Source organism: Kryptolebias marmoratus, linkage group LG20 (genome assembly GCF_001649575.2).
Source record: "Kryptolebias marmoratus isolate JLee-2015 linkage group LG20, ASM164957v2, whole genome shotgun sequence".
Lineage (NCBI taxonomy): Eukaryota > Metazoa > Chordata > Actinopteri > Cyprinodontiformes > Rivulidae > Kryptolebias > Kryptolebias marmoratus.
Genome location: NC_051449.1, coordinates 6,705,314 through 6,725,718, shown reverse-complemented (window position 1 = coordinate 6,725,718; position 20,405 = coordinate 6,705,314). Strand labels below are relative to the sequence as shown.

The 20,405-nt window shown below is 41.9% G+C and overlaps 2 protein-coding genes across 3 annotated transcripts; both read left to right on the top strand.

Moving 5' to 3' along the window:
* Positions 1-106: 106 nt before the first annotated feature.
* Positions 107-12,947, top strand: samd7 (sterile alpha motif domain containing 7). 2 transcript variants are annotated; one of them, XM_017410866.3, is made up of 11 exons: positions 107-229; positions 1,444-1,555; positions 4,352-4,399; positions 7,967-8,106; positions 9,116-9,239; positions 9,850-9,974; positions 10,073-10,154; positions 10,716-11,386; positions 11,468-11,583; positions 11,658-11,768; positions 12,313-12,947. In XM_017410866.3, the coding sequence occupies exons 4-11, from the start codon at positions 8,004-8,006 to the stop codon at positions 12,547-12,549; spliced, it is 1,569 nt and encodes a 522-aa protein (XP_017266355.1). In that variant the 5' UTR covers positions 107-229; positions 1,444-1,555; positions 4,352-4,399; positions 7,967-8,003; the 3' UTR covers positions 12,550-12,947. The 2 variants fall into 2 exon arrangements, with proteins under 2 accessions (XP_017266355.1, XP_024860549.1); XM_025004781.1 differs by lacking the exon at positions 4,352-4,399 and having other exon boundaries at positions 12,313-12,549.
* Positions 12,948-13,627: 680 nt separating this feature from the next.
* On the top strand, positions 13,628-20,398 carry sec62 (SEC62 homolog, preprotein translocation factor). Its single transcript, XM_017411011.3, has 8 exons — positions 13,628-13,737; positions 15,184-15,292; positions 16,304-16,409; positions 18,089-18,290; positions 18,691-18,786; positions 18,880-18,940; positions 19,020-19,139; positions 19,248-20,398. Exons 1-8 carry the CDS (start codon positions 13,702-13,704, stop codon positions 19,757-19,759), a joined length of 1,242 nt encoding a protein of 413 aa, XP_017266500.1. The 5' UTR covers positions 13,628-13,701; the 3' UTR covers positions 19,760-20,398.
* Positions 20,399-20,405: the final 7 nt, after the last annotated feature.

The window sequence follows — 20,405 nt, the reverse complement described above, 5'->3', positions numbered from 1 at the left end:
TTTCTCTGCTCCAACACACCTGATTTGAATCAATGGGTGATTAACAGGCTTCTGCAGAACAAAAAGAGGTCATTTAACCACTGAATCAGGTGTGTTGGAGCAGGAACACAAGTAACACATGCAAGATAGTGGCCCTCGAGGACCAGGATTGGAGACCCCTGATTTAACCCAACAGACTTCAGCTGCAAATGTTGCTGAAAAGATGTGTCGTGCAGCTGAGCACAGTCAAGTTAGTTCCGTTTATTCGTTTATTTTAGCTTCATTTGACTGTTTTAGTTTCAAAGTTTCACACTTTTAAGCTGCTGTTTTAAATGAAGTGAAGTAAAATTTATTTATATAGCACTTTTCAGCAGCAAGGCAATCCAAAGTGCTTAAATGTTTTAATCATTCTGTTTGATTTCTTTTGACTCAAGTGTCGATCTTTAAGTCGCTGCTGCCTTTCGTTTGGTTTCTAGATGAACTTCTTGATTTTTTTAACAGCTTGTGTTGTATCTGTTCAGAGAACGAGACAGATGTTTTCATCCATTTTTCAGTTTGGTACAGATGGAAAACTGATCAAATAAATAGATTTTATTTTGTCCACTTGGGGGCAGCAGAGAGGTTGTTTCCAACACTGTCAGACTGCAGAGGTCACAAAACAATCAGTGAAATAAACAACAAAAAGCTCTTTTTTTAGCTTTTCTGGTCGTGAACGTGACATGTTTTCTGTTTGAAGAGGAAACTAAGACAGATGCATCTAACAATCTGACATAAGAAGCCCCTGAAGTGCAGCTGAAGGACTGATAATGATGGATCAGTCGAGCCGCTCTTCCTGTTCAACATGTTTGTTTAAGAGCTGATCTGAAAATGAAGGTTTGTTTGTCGTTAAAACCTCACCAATCCTGCAGCTGTGCTCACACACGAGTTATTTACTGAAAGGGAAATAATTACAGGCTTATTTGGATTATTATGTTTTTATTTTATCAAAATAAATCTGCACCATAATATGTAGAGTTATCCAAATAAATGTACAAGGATGTAAATTACATTCTCGTCCCCAATATATATATATATATATATATATATATATATATATATATATATATATATATAAACGGCATATACAGTAAACAAATATCTGTGTCTTTATATCCATATATGATTAGAGTTAAATAAATTTAATGTATAGGGTAGATCAATGATTCCAAAAGTTGGGGTCGGGACCCCAATGTGGGTCACCCAACACCAAGTAGTGTCTCCAGACATCAAGTTACAATTAAAAACCCAGTTTTTATGATATATTTACGCCATAATTGTTACAGAGAATTGAAATAAAAGTCATTTAAAGATTTTAAAAATAGCAAAATGGATGCTAAGACTGGACCAAGTTACTGGAGCTAACTTGGTCTGTCTGTTAGCAAAATATCTCATGAACTAATGGATGGATTCTGATGAAACTTTCAGGAAGTGATCTCTGGACAAACATCTACAAGCTCATCAAGATTTGGAGCCATCCCATTCAAGATGGCCGCCACAGCTGATCATACGTAGCCAACCCAGAAGGGGCTGCAGCGCAGTGAGTTTTACTGAGCTGAAGTTGATTCAGCTTTATTCTGAAACTCTGCCATGAAAAGGACGAGAAGCTTTTCATCAAAGAACGTTTAATTCAATATAAAGTGTTCCAGTCATGATGAATAATAATTCATTTACCCTGACTTCCACCGTGCGTGTTATAACAGTGAGTCTTTTAGGCGTGAGGGACGTAATGATTCCAGCTTTGGGGGATTAAAGCCGAGGGACAGTCGTCATGCAGGCGATCCGGACCACAGACACTCACCCAGTGAATTTATAGCCTCACCTGTTTGCAGAGGTTAAACCTGCTCTGATCCCTTCGCCTCACCGTGACTCTATAATGCTGGGTGCAAACAACACGGACAGAAATCCCTCATAAAAAGCTTACACCCAGGAGATTCTTAAATTAGAGGTTTACATGTCCCAAAGCCCCGTTCTCCTAATTCTTAAGTCCTTTCTTAGTTTTTCTTCTTCTCTTCTTGTTACAATAAAAAAAAAAGATAAAGTCCTGGTGGTCCACACCCAGGTCCAAAACTGATATAAAATACAGCTTTTTAACGAGTTAATATGATGTGTTTTTCCTGTTTTAGACACGTCTGTTCCTCTGCTATCAGTGTAGCCACAGAACAGAAGCAGAAATGCATCAGAATTGTGAATTATTGTAAAACTTTATTTAAAAAATACACTAGAATGAGCTGCTTTTATCACAACTGGGCTCATTTGTCAAGTTTTACCACCATGAAATTTGAAATCACCTAATTTTCTCCAAAGAATGGGACATTTTCTTAGTTTAAACGTTGAGATTTGCAAATCATTGCGTTCTGTTTTTATTTATATTTTACTGAATCTGAGTCGCAATTAGCAAGCTAATGCCGTCACTTTCCATCTGAATTTAACATTTAGCAACAAAAAGGATCTGCTTGTTTTAATTTTTCAGTTTTAGTTTCAGATTGGCAGGAAAGATAATGACACAGGACAGGCAGAAGCAGAAAGAGGCAACTTACCGCGATAAAAAAAACAAAACTTTTTATTTTATAGACGAGGCGATGAAGTGACCGAAGCACAAAGAACAACTGGGACAAAATGTTTGATTCACAGAAAAAAAAAAAAACGATGAGGAACAGGTGTGATGATTACAAACTGCAGCAGGAGGAACAGAAACAAGAGACTGGGTCTACAAAATAAAACAGGAAGTGAAAATAAGAATCCAAAATAAAACTGAACAACAATCGTCAACATTATTTCGCCTCAGCTGGACTTTTTGAAGTTTTCCACCCAGTTTCAGTCCAGAACCTGAACATTTTCAGAGGAACGAGTTTAATTCTCAGCTGTGAAACATCCGGACGTAAAACGGTTCCTAAACTGAACCAGAGTCGACACCGAAGGAAATTTAAACTGGATCCAGGGACACTCAGTCACTCCGCAGCTTGTCACAAAGACACAATTTAGTCTGAGTTGAATCCATGAAAGATTCCCGACACGCCTTTTTTCATCCTGCATGTTTCAAATACTGTCATGATACGAGAACTGGTCGAGGAATGAGCGAAAAAAGCCAAAGAAAGACGCTCAAACGAGGTTACAAGAAGTTCTGTTCATTTTCAGAGAATTTGGGTCCGTTTAAATACAATATTCCAAAACTAAAACTATCTGAATACATCAAACCTTCTGTACTTTTTGGATCTTTTTGTATTTTGCACAGGCCAGTGGACCCACACCTCCTCCCACCTCCTTTCTAAGCATTTTTGAACATTAGTAACTTTTGTGACAATTTCATATGTAAGCATGTAACCTTATGAAAGCTTGAAAAATGTAATTTTCTTTAAAATATGACAATTTATCACAAAACTAAAAGTCTTCCTTTGGTTGTTTTAAAAGCACATGTAGAGGATGCAACAGTTTTAGAGCAGAAAATACCTAAAAAAGTGTGTTATTTTGACATTTTGGGCTTTTCATTGCACAGGTTTTGCACTGTGAACAAGTTGACCCCTCCCCTCCTCCTCCATCCTCATCGTGTCTGTTTGGCTAATTTTCTTACCAGCCCACCAACTGGGAACACCTAGCTGCTCACCGGGCATTAAAAGAAAAAAAAAAAACATCATTCACAGAAGTGCAGGCCCACGCTTTAAGCTTGGCGAGCACAAACTGTCAGATTAAGCGGTCTGAGAGGATGATCCAGCCAACATTCAGTCGGATTTCTGGCAAATTACCACCGAGCACGTTTGGGTCAGCCCTTCAGCACCCTGGGGGAGTGCAACACTTTTGACAACCAGAAACCAGACACGTGGAAAACAAAACAAAAACCCCAGACCGGTCTGTGGAGCTGCTGGGGCTCCACAAACCTCAGCGTTCAGCTCCTCCACCAAGCAGCAGAGGATGAGGGGGAGGTGGGTGACCATTTTGCCAGTGGAAAAGGAAGCTGAGCATTTAGGTGTCTTAACTGTGGCCTTAAGTGCTAACACAGGATTAGTGAGGTAAACGTTGAAAGAGGTTTAGCGCTCCCTGCTTAGGAGCAGTGCTGCTTCAGTAATTACACATCAGTTGCAAGGTGCAGCGGGCGGTTGGATGGGAGATCATAGTGATGTCAGGACAGGGAGGGCTTACTGCAGGAGATAAGGCCAGCTAATGGAGATGAAATGAATCGGTATTTAAAAGGTCTGGTTTAGTTAAGACACTTTACTGGCAGCAGGTCGGGCTCAAACAGGCTGGTCAGCTGGAAGTGAAGGAAGAGAGAAACAGGTTCTGTTAGACGTAAAACACAACAAAAAAAAAAGACACCTGTTTTTATTTGTTTTTACTTCAGCTGGGGCAGAAACAGGTCCGAGCTCAACTTGCCGGTGGGAGCTTGAAGGTAAGTCGATTAAAAAACAAATTCTTCTAACTTCACTTTCAGTTTTGTGATGTAACATTTTATAAGCAGCTCTGACTCTTTAGATTTGGAAAACGGAAAGTGTGGCAACTTCACTTTTCTTCCAGAACAAAAAGAAAATTACAGTAACATCTAATTAAACTATGTCGTTCTGTAATGTTATATAATAATACAGGGATTGACAAAGTATTAGTACATATTTACTAAAGCCTGTTTGATAATCTGTCTGAAAGTAAACTATCTAAAATGGTAATAATGTAAAATAAAATGTAATCTAATTGAGGTTTATAACAGCATAGTACCTCAAAATTCACAGAAATGCATCAAATTAATGATACAGTACTATTACTGTAATTAAAAACACTGTACTGATACTGTAGCTTACAACACAGTATTATCATATTTATTTACAGTACTATTATTGTAAATATAAATACAGTTCTTAAGGTTGTAAATGTTTTTCCATTAACTTACTCGCATACAGCTGTTGACAGTGTCCTCACACTTCTTTTGTTTTCTCCACGCTTCTCATTCTGCCTGATTTATTTGGCTTTTTATTTCTAAAAAAAAGGGCAGTCTTTAGCAGTGTACGTTCACGGTACTGATGTTTTTCATTTCAGGTTTTAATGCAACTCACAAAAAAAGTGCACTCTGGTTTTAGTTATGTTTTTTACTTTTTTTTTTTTTTAAAAAAAAGGGTATTATCAGCAGTAAACTTCATTAAAGCTACTAATGCCTTATTAAGTAATTATTCTAAAGGCCAATCTGATTAGACTAAAGCTTGAAATCCTCATTGTTCACCAAATAATTAGCCCAAAATTCCTAAAAGTCACCTGTGAAAAGATTTTTAAAAGACACATTTTGAACTCGTTGCGTGAGCTTGGCTCTATATTCAATTAATTTTACCTTGAGGTAATCCAATCTGCTTCATGCAACTGACAGAATTTGCATGTGTGTGTGTGTGTTATGTTGTGTTGGGGGATTAGGAAGGGGCTAGACACTGCTTCTGTCTTGTCTGATATGACCTCCTCAGGGCTCCATCTAAGTTGTCAGCAGTTTTTCCCTTTAATTCATTCTTGTAATGAGATTAACCAGGCAACAGCAAATCCGAGGAGTCCAATCCCCGGATTTGGCAGCTGCGGTGTGGCCTCTGCTCACCGAGGTGATGTGGCGAAGGGTTTTTTTTTCTTCCTCCTCGCCTTTCGTGACGGTTTCACTCACGAGACGCCGGAGCCACTTAAACAGGCACACAAGATTCACTTGGAGGTTAAAAACAAACTAATAAAAGTTGCAGCTTCGCTTCAGAGACTTGGGTCAGACGGGCCTTCGGACGGTGCAGCGTCTGAATTTATGGGAAATAAATGAAGACGGAATGAGAGTCTCAACAACAATAATTTATTTTAAAACAATTATCAAGAAATATGCTGTTACCAACAAGTGCTAAATTTTATTTGATTTCTGAAAATTATCTCACTGTGGCGCTTTGGAAATCACTTCATTAAAAAACCTTTAGTCCGGCTTCTCTTGTACTGCCTGCGCTCCGTTAGTAATCAGCACACCTGTTATCACTGAGTAAACACCTTTCCAGGTGCACACAGCCCCAGGTTGTCCTCAGTTCTGCGTCAGATTGTTTGTTAGCCTCAGTGAATCTCGCTGTTTGCCAGTTTTTGTTATTAAAAGTAGAGCAGAGCTCCTGAAAACTGCCTCCTTTTTTCCTGCATCTTGGTCCAACTCAACATCCACCAAATGTGACAAATATTTAAGCAAATGTCACAGGTTTTGGTTTTTTTTTGGTTTGTTTTATTATTAATGGGGTTTTTTTTAAATAAAATGTAATGCCTAAAGCTCTACAGATTCAGTACTTTTGTCCAAACACATCCCGACCGCTTGTTGAGTCCATTTAGATCAAAATTCTGTCATTCGGTTGTTGGCTAATTCTCTTTACAAACACCAAACTTGTTATCTGTGTGAGCTGCTCATCCACTTAAATTACAAGCACAAATCTCCTAATTATCCCGTAATTCGTCCTGTTTAAACTCACAGTTTGAAGTTGCATGAAGGTCTGAGGCGTGGCGTTCAGAGCCAACCTGGGCGTTACGGGGGACAGAAACGTTGAGAAGCCCTTCCCCGCTCATTTACTGATGTCGGTGGTTGTAACGTCGACGCAGAAGGTGCTGTGTGTTTGCGCCACATAGCTCCACATAAACCGATTGCATCCCCAGATTTATCCCCAAGGTGTTTTTAGGACATCCTGGATGCTAATGGAGACTAATAGGCTTAGCACTTAGAGGTGTATTGTCCGGGATGCTTACTGGCAAGGTTTGCTGAGGGTAAAACGCTAAACGTGCGGATTACCTCCAACACATCCCTTTAAAGTGCTGTATAGCCAGGACTTAGCTAATAGGATCCTGGGGGTAGCAGGGGCCTGGGAAGGTGGGGATGGGGGTTGGAAGGTCAGCAGATGTAGGCAGCAGACTGTTGCAGGAATAACAGGAGGATTACAGCCCTCAGATTACACGGGTTTCAGGAGGAACTTGAGGGACTGTGGATAATGCTCAGGGCCTCGGGGCATTTCTTATAGCAGCATTTGTCTGGGGCGGGGGGGGAAGGAGCAGCAGAAATAATAAATATGAGTGTGGTTTACAGTTTTAATCAGCTGGAGGTCAATAATATGAAGAGGCAGCGGCTGAAGCTCACTGTGCTCCATATTCATGTACCCCGATGCGGATCACAGGGCTGGCCTTGGATTAGCAGAGCTGGATTATTGAGCCGCTTGCAGTATCATATTTTATAATGGGATTTGGGCAACGCAGAGGGCTAATAAGAGGTGCAGAGGTTGAGTGCACAAGCTGCTGATTGAGCCAAAACAATGAGGCCATTTGAAGCTAGCTGTTTGTTTTTACTCTCAGGGGCGAATTTACTTCAAAAAGGGACGAAAAGATAAATTTAAAAAAATCAACAACAAGGGAGCATTTTTGCTGGTCTTCAGATGGGTTAGGATTTAAACTTATGGGTTCAAGCTGGTTAGGTTTACAGTTAAAGTGGCTTTAAGATGATCAATTATTATTATTAATTGGAAACAGGTGGCAAAGGTAGCAGGTTTTCTTTAGTTTCAAAAGGTTTCTCAAGCTAAATTAATACAATTAAAAGTTCTGTGCTATCTGCAACTTTCCAATTGAAATAATACTGTGTTTTGTTTGAATTTATCCCTTTAATAGAGGCTTGTAAAGACAATTGTCTCATATCTCCAATAATCTGCAGGTATGACCAGCAGATAACTGCTGCCCTCTAGTGGTGATATAAAGAAACTACAAAAACATATTGCCTTCTATTTTATGTTGATTTTCTAATATAAGAGCTGGTTGTAATCAATGTAATGTAATCAATAAACTCACACAATATAGAATCTGTCAGTTTATGTGTTATAATTAAATTTTTAGGTACATCTGACAGTCATGTAAGAATCTACAAAAAATGGAGGGAATAAATACTGTTGTGTGTATCAGATGGGAGAAAATTGTGTTACTGATTTGTTTCTTCTTTTGGCAGCCTTTCACGTGGAGGTCAAAGGTCGTGTGTGTGTGTCATGACCCCACGGGAGCAGCTGAGGAAGATGACGGCACTGGGAGAGCAGGGGGCCCTGGATGAGAAGCACTGGTATCGGCTGGTTAACGGGATGTCAGCCGGAGGTGAAAATCACAGAAATATCAGCTAAATTCGTGTTGGAACACCATTTTCTGACTTTGAAGACATTTGCTGCAAATGATGAAACTGAGCTGTTCAGACTAAAAGAAGGTGAAGGTGTGCTCGAGTTGCTGCTGTTACGTCGAGCCCCGTTCACCCATCAGATAAGGTTCCCCCTGCGTCTCCGTAAATAATGACTTATCTATTAACAGAATTGTTTAGAGGGGCAAATATTTCTCATTTAAAAAACAAAAAAACATCATTCTTTTAAAAATAAAATATGCTAATAATATCATAATACAGAGGAATAAACACAGGTAAGGAGTTGTTGGTAAATTATTTTTGTCCTGTGTTTTAGAGGGGGAACCGATTATTTCAGACGGCTGAAATATTTGGTTCCCCCCTGGTAACTTTTGCAAAAAAAAGAACAAATGTCCCCAAATTCACAGGACTTGTTGTCCATGATGAGAGGAATAAACACAGTTAAGGACTTTTTGGTAAATTATTTTTGTCCCATGTTTTAGAGGGGGAACTGATTATTTCAGACGGCTGAAATATTTGGTTCCCCCCTGGTAACTTTTGCAAAAAAAGAACAAATGTCCCCACAACTGCTTCCACCCACCTCCATCATCATATGAAATTACTTTTTGTCACAACAAAAAATAGTGGCTGGTAAAATATTTGAGTGGCTGGTTAAAAAAAAATTTTACCAAAATTTTTAATTTCCACCCCTGTAGGGAACATTTTTTTAATTTAAGTATTCTGAAAAGTATAAAAGCTACAAAACCCAAAAGTTATAGCCAGAAAATCCTGAATGTCATTTCTGAAGCTGCCAACACTTTAAACCAACATCGATGAAGCAACAATCATTATTTGTGGATTTTAAATGGATTATGGTTTCACCCACAGACGGGGCTTTTACAGTCCGTACATGTTTCTGTTTTGGCTCATTTGGCTCATTTCCCCGTCTCTCTGGCCTCGCAGTAATTTGTGGCGCTTCTTGTTCTCTTGCAGAGCTGAGGCAGAGGCAGGAGCTCATGATGAGGAACCAGATGGCCATGGCGCCGCAGATCCTCGCCCAGGGGCAGCAGAGGTTACAGGGGGTCCCGGCACAGTTTGAACCCCGTTTCATGGAAAGGTCTGACTCTGATCCCGCGAGTTACGGTTCCTAAACCCTCCCCCAAGTTGAAATGGGCTTTTCTACCATCTAAAACCTCAGTCAGGATGATTTTACTTCATCAACACTTTAAACCAGATTTTCTGAACGTATAGGGCTCGATACCCTAATATGAAACCATATTATGGTTTAATTATTTTAGAGATTTAAGTGCATTAGTCCTAGATTGGTTTTTCGAGCCTTTTATGAAAAAAGGTGCTAATCTAATAGAGCCACATGCAGATTTGTTGCATGCTGGTTGTCTTGACAAAAAGCAAAACTGTCACAAAAAACAAACTATTAAACCAGAAAGCAATTTATTGTCAGCAATGCAATTACAGTTACTTTACTTGAAATTCAAGCCCTTTTTGAACCTTTAAAGCACGATATTAAAGCATTTCCAAGTACTTCCAGCAAAGTGTGAAAGCAGAAAGTGCAATAGATAAAAAAGGAGGTGTGAAAGATCCCTTCGTAGAAAACCAAGGTCAGACTCAGCCCCACAGCTCGTAACGAGGACACCAGCCTCAGCTCAGCTGGATCTAAATGCTCCGCTGGTTGATCTTTGATTGTTTGCTCTTTTTTTTCTCAACAGGGAGCTGGTTCCTCCCACTGAGATGGTACCGCCCGAGGCCCGGCAGATGCACATGGGGCCTCACCTCGGCCCACCTTTGCCCCCCCACGCCAACATCCTGCCTGGGAGGGCGTTTCCTGGACCAGGTGAGCGGTCGCAGGTAGATTTTCTCACGCAGGCCGTGGAGTTTTTGAGGATTTGCGTTAACGGCCCGTCTCTCAATCCGATTGCTCCTCTTTCTCAGCTGGCTATGGCTTCTTGCCTTCGGAACCCATGGAAACAGTTGCCCGGCGACAGGAGCTCATACACAAGCAAAACATAGCGAGGTGCGTGCAAGAACTTCATCAGCATCTGACAGTAATATCCCACGCACACAGGGGTTTGCATCTTTTCTGCCTAAACCTCAGTTTGGCAAAAAGGTTGAGACTAAAATGTAAATAAAAACAGACTACAGATAAACCCATCTTTTATTCACAATGGAACATTTTAAAGAAAAATACGGTAATTTGAAACACATCTCAGAACAATTAGAAGGGGGCAAAAAAAAATAAGCTGGAAAAGTAAGTAAATATGAATAAGAGATAGCTGGAGGAGCATTTGGCAACTAATTAGTTTAATTATCAACAACTAAGTACGAAGAAAAAAGCATTTCAGAGAGGCTGAATCTCTCAGAAAGTAAAGATGGGAAGAGGTTCACCAGTCTGGGTTTATGAGATTTGAAAACCATTGTGTTCTGTTTCTATTTACCTTTTCCTGAAAGTCCCACCTTTTTCAGAACTGATGTTGAAAACATGGATATATTTCTCTCCTCTCTGCTGCATCAAAAGCCTTGTTTCGTCATTATTGTTGCACAGTTGTGACAAATGTTGGTGTGTACGCTTTAACAGGATGGAGATGAACGCCATCCTGCACCAGAAAGAGCTGGAGAACGCTCACCAGAAAGGGCTGATGGGAATCGAAAACCCCGTGTCGTACCCTTCCAACGCCATGCTGTTCAGAGGTCGGCAGCGCATGCCCGACGGCCACGACGTCTTCGTCCACCGCCCCTCGCTGGACGAGCTGCACTCCAACAGCATCCTCATGTCAGCCGGCCCCTACCCACCGATCGGCACGCTGCACAGAGAGAGGGGCCGGCGGGCCGGGCGGAGGCCGGCTGTTCACAAGAGCACAGAGAACCACACGCCCAACCCGAAGGGTCCAACTGAAGACAAGAGTGTGGAGCAGAGTCCAGAGGCCACGTCCGGAGAGGAGAAAGAGATGGAAGCAAAGGGCGACATGGGAGAGGAGTGCGCCGCCAGCAAGACGCACCATCAGGCCAAAATAGACTCTGAACTGGCTGCAGGAAGCAGGAAGAACTACAAAGAAGGGGAGGTGGGCCTGCGTAAGGCCTGCGCGACCACTCAGGACGGGTGTTCGGATGTGGCCAACGGGGGGACAAATGACAAAGACATCTCTGGTTCTGCTTTCCAGGAGAAGTTCATGTATCCGTCCACTGGTGGGGCTCTCACAGGGATGCCTTACATGTTCCCCGTCCCTGGAAATGGCTTCCTTCCAGCTGGTGAGTTGAGGAAATAAACAAAAGAACAACAACGCAGTGTTAAAATCCATTTCACTTAGATTCAGCTTCTTGTTTTTTCAGGCCCACCAAACCTGTTTCTCAACGGCAACGAAATACCCGAAGACATACGGAAGTGGACGGTGAATGATGTGTACAACTTTATCAACAGTATTCCCACGTGTTCGGAATACGCTCAGGTTGGTAATAACATCCTTTCTTTGTTTCTGTGTTGGTGCCTTCATTGGTCTAATTTGAGATTATTTTTTACCAGACGTTCAAGGACCACATGATTGACGGGGAGACGCTGCCCCTTCTTTCAGAGGAGCACCTTCTGGACACACTGGGGCTCAAACTGGGGCCGGCTCTGAAGATACGCTCACAGGTACACACACAAAAGGATCTTCTCATCAAAAATTAAAGGCTTATTATTCCTGCTGCCTTTCATGCCAGAGATTTAGACAAAGATCATCTTGTGTTGAGAAATGAGAGATGTAACCATTTTGATCAAACTTTTAAAATCTTGTGCAATATCGCAAAACATTTTGCTCAGAGTGAGTGTTTCAAGTGACTTTAAGCAACTACAAAACCAAATTTAAGCTCAATGTCTGTAAAATTGACTAAATTATAGCCATATTTGCGTTTTCTAAGTTTAATTAATTGTGTCAGCCATTTTGAATGGGGTTGGCTCCAAAAGATAACCCGTCTTAGTTATACATCCAGTGATTACTTTCTGCAAGTTTGATTAAAATTCATCCACTTCTTCGTGAGGTATTTTGGTAGCACAGAAACAGGTTTTCAGAATAAATGTTGGTTTTGTAAAGAGAAGCTCAAGGTTAAACTCATGAGTGGAAGAAAACAACAGTGACTGTGTTCCACCGCAGCAATAAGCACCTCTAATATTACCTCTCCCCCTCCGTCCCCCTCAGGTGTCCAGGCGGATGGGCAGCATGTTATACATGCTGAACCTGCCGCTGACCGGCACCACCCTGCAGGCCACCCCCGAGAAGCCCGGGGACCGCTCCCCGGAGATCGGCTCCCCTGGGAACTGCAACAGCGAGGACATGATGGCGAGTCCCAGAGACCCCGAGGCCATGAAATCCTCAGAACACCTTCATGAGGCAGAAAACAATTCGCCTCCTTCAGCCAGCAGTGAGACCGCCTGATCATCGCTGATCAAACACAAACTGAGCCAGGATCAGCCTGCACCCTCAGGCCTGATGAAGCCTTTCTGCCATGGTGGTAGATTTGTTTACACAGCGATTCGCTGGGATGAAGATGCTGTTTTTGTCTACTGTGACCAAATGTCTCTTACATATCTGTATTTTTCACATGTATGTACATATTTTTTAACAGCTGTGAAGCAAAACTGGTACTTTGAGGTTTCACATCAGTTTTCTTTTTCTCTTCGTCGTTGCACAAAGTTAGTCTTTGTTTGGATGTAGGTTCCTATTATCCCTAAGTCACAAATGGTATTTTTATTTTAATTCAGCTGAGAAGACAATAGACATATTGATTAAAAACACATCTGAAAACCAAAAAGCTGTTCATTTTGGATTTCATGTTTGTTTGTTTGTTTTCTGCATTTATTTAGTATTAATTAAAAAGCTTTTTTACAAAGGAAACTGTAGTAAAGTTCTCTTTTTTAGGATAAAAAACAAATGCTTAAGAAAAGACAAAGATCTTCTTTTGCAAGCTGAAGTTATATCTTTAAAAGGAATTGTAAAATCCTGAAAGTAGAGATTTTGAAGAGAAAATAGTCAACTAATCTTTTGTTCATAAAGGAAGCAGCTAAATTACTTTACTTTTCCTTAACTGATTAACTCAAAAATCTTTAATACATAGAATATTGAATAATTTTCAATCAAAAACTCAATGAATTTCTGAAATGATCGACTATCTTTCTCTTCTTGAAAAGTAAGACTCATGGTATTTTTCTACTTGTTCATAAAGGGCTCACCTTACTAAGAATTAAACTATTGTTATTACATGGACAAACAATATGTTATCCATCAATAAATATTATAATAATAATGTGAAAAGTTGAAATATTCATGATTACAGTGGATACACAAACGATTAATATAAAATCAAAAGAGCATTATTGAAAAAGCTATTTTAAGGAGTGTAATATTAATAGAAAATATTAAACAATATGTTTTAAATGCGTGTAAAAAGCAAAGTTTTTACTTTTTGCTGCTTTTTTTTACCCCAATTTGGCACTTCCGGGTAATCTGACAAAGTCTCGCTTAGTCTCGCGAGACTTGGTGCGCGTGCGCGACGCTACGCTCACGAGAAGCTGAGTTGGAGGGGGAATCATGGCGGAGCGCAGGAGGCACAAGAAGCGGATCCAGGTAACATCACCTCCTTCGGATTGAAAACGCGGCTCCTGCTTTGCCGACGAATCGCGGGCAGAGAGCGGAAAGCGCGCGCGGGTTCTCCTCTTCACTCCGGAATTCTTCGGAACATTTCGGCGGCGGCGTTCCGCACGAGGAGGAGCCGTTAACGGGCGACACATGAAAACAGATGGAGGCTAACAGCAGCTAGCATTAGCTTGGCACCGAAAACAAACATCAGTTTTAGTCAGACGTTTAGGAGTTTTTTTTTTTTGGGGGGGGGGGGTTCTCCCCATATACGTGTCGGTTCGGATATTTTAATGGCGTCGCCGCACTTCGTACTGGTTTTTCTCTACGGTATATTATTTTAATTTTTTTCCACGTTCATCGAAATCGAACTGGTTTTATTTAGGTTTGTTGGCTAAGCTGCGTCAGCTTCAACCTAGCGTGTTTGCATAACTTGTAGCAATCTGTGGAAATGTAACCACGACACATATGTGTTCAACTCACTGCGCAGTTAGAAGAAGTGCACCACGTCTCTAAACGCAGGTTTTAGTCAATGCAACAGTTTACAAACTGGTTACAGGTCATTTTAAGTCTTCCAACATCGCAGTATGCTCAAAGCAAATCTTACTCAGGGCCACAGTGCTTGGCTGTAAATATATAAGCTTATGGTTCGTGTTGTGTCACTTGTATTTGTCAATGCTATAATTAAAAACAAACCTGAATTCATATCTGTGTGCAACATTGACTCTTATAGACACCTTTCGCCTGAATGTTGACAAATTTAGCTCGTCCATTGTGTAACATTAACCCCACTCCTCCTCTCTTTCCTTGTTACAGATGTTTTGTTGGCATATTATAGTCGCAGCCATGAGGTAAAACCTGAAAAAGAAAAGCCGGAGAGCTGAAACAAAGCAATAATTACAACATTGTGACTCATTAGTGTCTGTGGATCAGAAAAGGTGTGACCCATCATCAGAGAAAAAAGCAGCATTGATTGATTGATTGATTAAAATCCTGTGATCAGAACCCCTTTTTTCAAAATGCAACAATTAGTGTTTTCAGTCCTCAAGTAATTAAAAAGGTGTCATTTAATGAATGGGTAATATAACAGCTTGGCAGAACAAGCCTTTCTCACCAATTTTTTTTTTCTTTATGTGTGATGATGAAATTTTTTTTTTACCTATTTCAATAAAACAGGCTTTTTAATTATAAAACATGAGCTGAGTGCAGTTAAAGGAGGCTTGTCTCTTACCAACATATCTCTCTACAAAGAAAACAGGTGACACAAATAGGTTTATTTTAATTTTTGCCACCTGTTGGATTAATTACCAGATGTGAGGGATGATCTTGTCATCCATCACTAGATGTAGCCGAAGGTTTAGCTCTTTTTTTCTGCAGGAGATTGTCGTTTCTGCCAGATCAGAGAACTGACTTTTGTTGGCGTGTTTGCTCCTGCAGGAGGTGAGCGAGCCCACCAAGGAGGAGAAGGCGGTGGCCAAGTACCTCCGGTTTAACTGCCCCACCAAGTCTACGAACATGATGGGCCACCGAGTCGACTACTTCATCGGTCAGTGCTCACCTGAGGGTGGAGGGCGGCTGATGGGGTGCAGCTCGTTACTGAGCGGTTTATTCTGTCTGCGCCGTTTCAGCGGCTGTGTCACTTTGTTTTTCCCCTCCCAGTCACTGTGTTTATTTTCGTCCAGCTCCGTGACATTTGTCAGTTTTAGGAAACTCTGCGTACTCTGGAGGTACAGCTGCTGCGGCACAATCACAAGACCGTAGATATGAGCTAGATTATTTCCAGTTCTCCACGGGTCCAGATCTGCACAAAAAAGTTCATTTCTTTAATACGCTTTGACTTCTATTTGAATCAGCTTCGTAGGTTTGGCGTAGTAGTCCCAAAAACAAGCAGTTAGCTATGATTACAGTCTATTTAGGCTGTAAAAATGTAATTATCTTTCAATAAATGCAATGTATTCTGAAGGCAGCAACAAAACCATGTCAAATAAAAGGTTATTTGTGCTGCTGATGAACATATTTGTATATATCACCTTAATCTGTATCTCCACTATGAACAAAAACATCAAAATGTTATGATTTTCTACATTTTTCTAGACACCAAATTGCCCAGGAACAGGAAGGAGAAATTAGGTTTATATTTGTTTCTCCACCCTCTAAAGTTTTCACCCCATACTGTATTTTGTAGCACAGGTCTGGGTATCTGCAGATGCAAGCGTCATCTTGACTGATTGGCGGAAGCGTAAAAAGCGCCAGGTGGTAATTGCAGCCGTTTCTTTTCGGCTCGTCGTTCAGCCGCCAGGCTCAGTTATTGTTCGTGGGGTGATTGTCGGTGGTGTCGTGGAGAAGGCTCACAGAAGCCCGAGCTGAGTCGAGCTGTTAAAAGAAAACCAAGAAAGGATCAGAACAGGTCCTGGACTCGTGTGGGTTATGAAGTTTTTTGTTTTGTTTTTTTTAATAACTGCTGGGTTTGGGCAGGATGTGGACAGGTGTGAGGAGTCTGCACTAATCGTATTTATTGATATAAATTTGAATTGTCTTCTTGTGTTTCTATATTCAGCCTCCAAGGCGGTGGACTGTCTGCTGGACTCCAAGTGGGCCAAAGCTAAGAAGGGAGAGGAGGCTCTGTTCACCTTCAGGGAGTCGGTGGTGGATTACTGCAACAGGTCGGTTGGGACATGCTCTCGCCTCCTTGTTTTGTTTCTGGGCAGTTTTACGTCTGGTTACTGGTTTTAATTTCCTGTGACTTTGGTTTTACTGCAACGTTGCAGAAAAAACAACTGGAATGCGTCACCAGCGACACAAAGAATTCACTTTTTGTTTGTCGAGTATAATAATATATCATAAAATCTTTGTCAGGACCAGTTAAATTGAAGCTTCGCTGCGGCGCAGAGTTGGTCCTGATGGGCAGGTAATTATTACCGTGACACATCATGGTGGCTGTCAGCTGTGACGAATTAAACAAATATATTACCAGCGTCCTTGATTTCTGGTTGTGCGTCACGACGCGCTGCAGATGGAGACGCTTTATGGGTTTAAACCGCCATTTTCTAGATCTGCGCTGAGTCACTTCTCACATTAAGGTTCTGTCTGAAACAGTGAGGCCACGGCCGGTCAGGGTTTCTGACTGAACTAACAGTAACTGCAGTGACACTTCCTCTCCTCTTCCGTGCGCTCTCACTTCCTGCAGTTTGTCGGGAAAATAAGTTGTTTAAAGACATTTTTTCTCTGCAGGTTCCAGCTTTTTTAAAAATACCACGTGTTACAAGTTGACCACGTGTCCGTTCTCAGCGGGATAAATTTGTCCGTAGCTTTTAATTTCAGCTCAGATCGGGTTTATTTCTTGTCAGACGTTTGGAGTAGCTTCTTGTTTTAAAACTGAAGTAATTAGTGACTTTGTTTTTCTTTGTTTGGGCACAGACAGCTGGCTGTCACAGTTGTACGAATAAGATGGCCCAAACATGTTAAAAAATATTTCTTCAAATCACATGGGCAAATATATGAATCCCCATTAGTTGGACTGATGACGGCTGACCCAACCCTATTGTCCAAACTCCAAAAGTCCCGGGGAGGTCAGGGTTTTGGCGTCTCCCCTGGTTACATGCGAACACAAACAGATAATTCTTAATTTATGACATGTTGTGACATTCATAAATTCATATGGATGATTCTGGGGGAGACACTGATCCCTGTAAAATCTGCTTTTTGACTCTAAAAAGCTCCTAACCACCCTCACTTGCTCTGCTCTAGCGCAGCATGGGTCAGTTTGCGTCAGTGGTTGTTTAAGAATGTTTTGAGACATCTAGCAGCCCAGCTCGTCAGGAGCTCCGCTGCTTTTAGGAACACAGATGAGAAGAGAGGAGCTGTGCATGCAGTTTTTTTTGGAAGGTGTTTAGTTTGAAAGAAAGGCTGGTGTACGCTAGAAACTAAAGAATGTTAAGCCGAAGTTGGTTCAGCCACTGGTTGAGCTTCCTGCGTCTCAACAGAAGGACAGGAAGTGACTGTAGTTGTTGAAAATGAGGCAATTTTACACGTCGGCGCAGAAATCTGCTGCAGGGAGGAGTAGCTGTGTTTATAGGGACGGACATTTCATCCAGATATACCACCAAAAAATTCTAAAAATGTCTCAAATGGTAGTCAAGTGAAGTCTGCAGCTTGGCATGTACCTCTTGTTTTAGTGGCACTAAATCATCAAATATCAATCAAATGTGCAGATCCATCAGATTTTGCAAACACGTAAATGCAAAGCATATATTTTTACATTTGCAAATAAAAATCAAGCCAGACTTTTTGCCCGTAATGATTCAGACACGATCAAACACCACCTTCTGTTTTTGTTTTACAGACTTCTTAAGAAGCAGTTCTTCCACCGAGCTCTCAAGGTGATGAAGAAGAAGCCAGAGAAGGACCCCAAGAAAGAGAAAGAGAAGGAAAAGCTCAAGACCGACAGCAGCAAAGAGGAGGAGAAAAAAGGGAAGAAGGACAAAGAGAAGGAGAAAGAGAAGAAGAAAGAGCCTGAGGTTGTGGAAACCAAGAAAGAGAAAAGCGTGAGTCGAGACTCTGATGAAAACACTTCTAGACGTTATAAAGTCAAAAGTCGGGGTGTTTGGGAATCAGAGACGCCCCCAAACTGACTGAATGTTTGCTTTGAGCTGATCGACGTCCAAACCGGACCTTCGGTGGGCAAATATTGACCCTGGTGGACAAGTTTAAAGTGCAGATCTGAGGAAACATTTAAGCTTATTTGGACAGGTTTTACATTAAAGACAGGAAGAAGCACAACTGTGTGAAAAAGAGATTAGACTTTGCTCCGGCTGTCCAAGGCTGTTTTATACTGACCTGATGAAACTCAACAAGCAGGAAACATTTCATGCATGGTCTTTCTCTCTGATCACATTCTAAATATATATGGTTTAAAAAGACGTAATTTATTTTTTTCATGAACAGGATGACAGTCCAGGATCCCTGAAGAAGAAGAAAGAGGTGAAGAAGAAGTTTAAGTTAGAGCCTCATGAGGATCAGCTGTTTCTGGACGGGAATGAGGTGAGAATCCAAACAGAATCATCAAAAAAAAAACAAAGTGTTTATGAACATTTATTGCACGAGAAACCAAAAACCCGGCCTCTTCTCCTGCAGGTGTATGTGTGGATTTACGATCCAGTCCATTTTAAGACGTTTGCTATGGGCCTAATCCTCGGTAAGATGTGACAAAAAAAAAAGTTGAACAGAAAGGGAACGAGGGATAATCTGACACTGATCTTAATATTCCTCGTCAGTTATTGCAGTGATTGCAGCCACGCTGTTCCCGCTGTGGCCGGCTGAAATGCGTGTTGGAGTGTACTATCTGAGTGTTGCAGCCGGCTGCTTTGTGGCCAGCATCCTGCTTCTGGCTGTCGGTAAGTTTTTATAGCAAGAGACGACACAGACGCAGCTTTTTAGACAGTATGAGCTGAACCACGTTTATTTTTATATTCATATGTACAATAATTGATCTGTCTCCTCAGCCCGCTGCATCCTCTTCCTCATCATCTGGCTGGTGACCGGCGGACGACATCACTTCTGGTTCCTCCCCAACCTGACGGCAGACGTCGGGTTCATCGACTCCTTCCGGCCGCTCTACACCCACGAGTACAAAGGACCAAAAGACGGCGACAAGAAGGGCTCGGACAAGACCGAGAAGGACGGCGGCACCCAGAAGGCTCAGAAGTCCGACAGCGACGAGAAGTCCGACAGTGAAAAGAAGGACGCTGACGACGATGAGGAGGACGAAGAGAGCAAAGAGGCGGACGGGGAGGGAATGGAGGACCGCCACTCGGACACGGACAGCGACCGCCGGGAGGACGAAGGCTCGCAGCACAGCAACGGAAACGACTTTGAAATGATCACCAGGGAGGAGCTCGAGCAGCACACCGAAGAGGAGGAGGAGGAGGATGAAGATGAAGAGGGGGAGGAGGAGGAAGACGAGGAGACAGAAGGGGGCAGGAGTGAGACTAAACCCCAGACTGCTGAAACATAAACTTCTTCCAGTCCCATCACCCTCGTTTCTCTGTCCCTGCCCCCCTCCCTGAAGCCGTGGAGAGGCTCCATCTCTTCTTCTTGTTGAGATCTTCCACCAAACAGAACCTAGACGCAACACTCAGAGGCTTACGGCCACCATGACGGAGAAAGAAGCCTTATGGCGGCTGTGATTCCTCCTTCCTAAATGTTATTTATCCTCAAATGAAACTGCAGCTGAACGCGTTTGCCTGAGGAACCCGTCAGACCAAAACAAACACCCCCGATGTCTTTTTGGTTTCGGCCCCTCGGACCACGAGGGTTGCTCTTGGTGTCACTTTAGCTCCGTCTGGTTTTTGTGTCCCCTGTCAAAACATTTCATTTGAGGTCAAATGAAGATGAAGCCATGTCGAACTGATCAGCTGTAGATGTACTTCTCTCCTCGCTTCTCGTTTCGGTGTCGTCGTTGAGGTTATCGGTCGTCCTGACGCACGCTTTCTCATCCCGCTGAACGAGTCTGGTAGCTTTTTCGGCTCGGAAACACCGAACTAATCCAGATGGACCAAATCCTGTAGTTTACTCAAAGAAAACTTAAAAAAAAAAAGGAATCGACCATATTGCAGATCAGGTGTTTGGACGGCAGAGTAGTACAGGTCTTTCAGGTACTG

What these genes read in the sequence shown, in the direction of transcription:
- samd7 (XM_017410866.3), top strand. Translation starts at nt 8,004, where the DNA reads ATGACCCCACGGGAGCAGCTGAGGAAGATGACGGCACTGGGAGAGCAG. An exon ending in GAGGGCGTTTCCTGGACCAG is followed by an intron (nt 9,975 to 10,072) that starts GTGAGCGGTCGC and finishes CCTCTTTCTCAG; the next exon opens with CTGGCTATGGCTTCTTGCCT. An exon ending in CTCTGAAGATACGCTCACAG is followed by an intron (nt 11,769 to 12,312) that starts GTACACACACAA and finishes CGTCCCCCTCAG; the next exon opens with GTGTCCAGGCGGATGGGCAG.
- sec62 (XM_017411011.3), top strand. Translation starts at nt 13,702, where the DNA reads ATGGCGGAGCGCAGGAGGCACAAGAAGCGGATCCAG. An exon ending in GTGGTGGATTACTGCAACAG is followed by an intron (nt 16,410 to 18,088) that starts GTCGGTTGGGAC and finishes TTTGTTTTACAG; the next exon opens with ACTTCTTAAGAAGCAGTTCT. An exon ending in TGTTTCTGGACGGGAATGAG is followed by an intron (nt 18,787 to 18,879) that starts GTGAGAATCCAA and finishes CTTCTCCTGCAG; the next exon opens with GTGTATGTGTGGATTTACGA.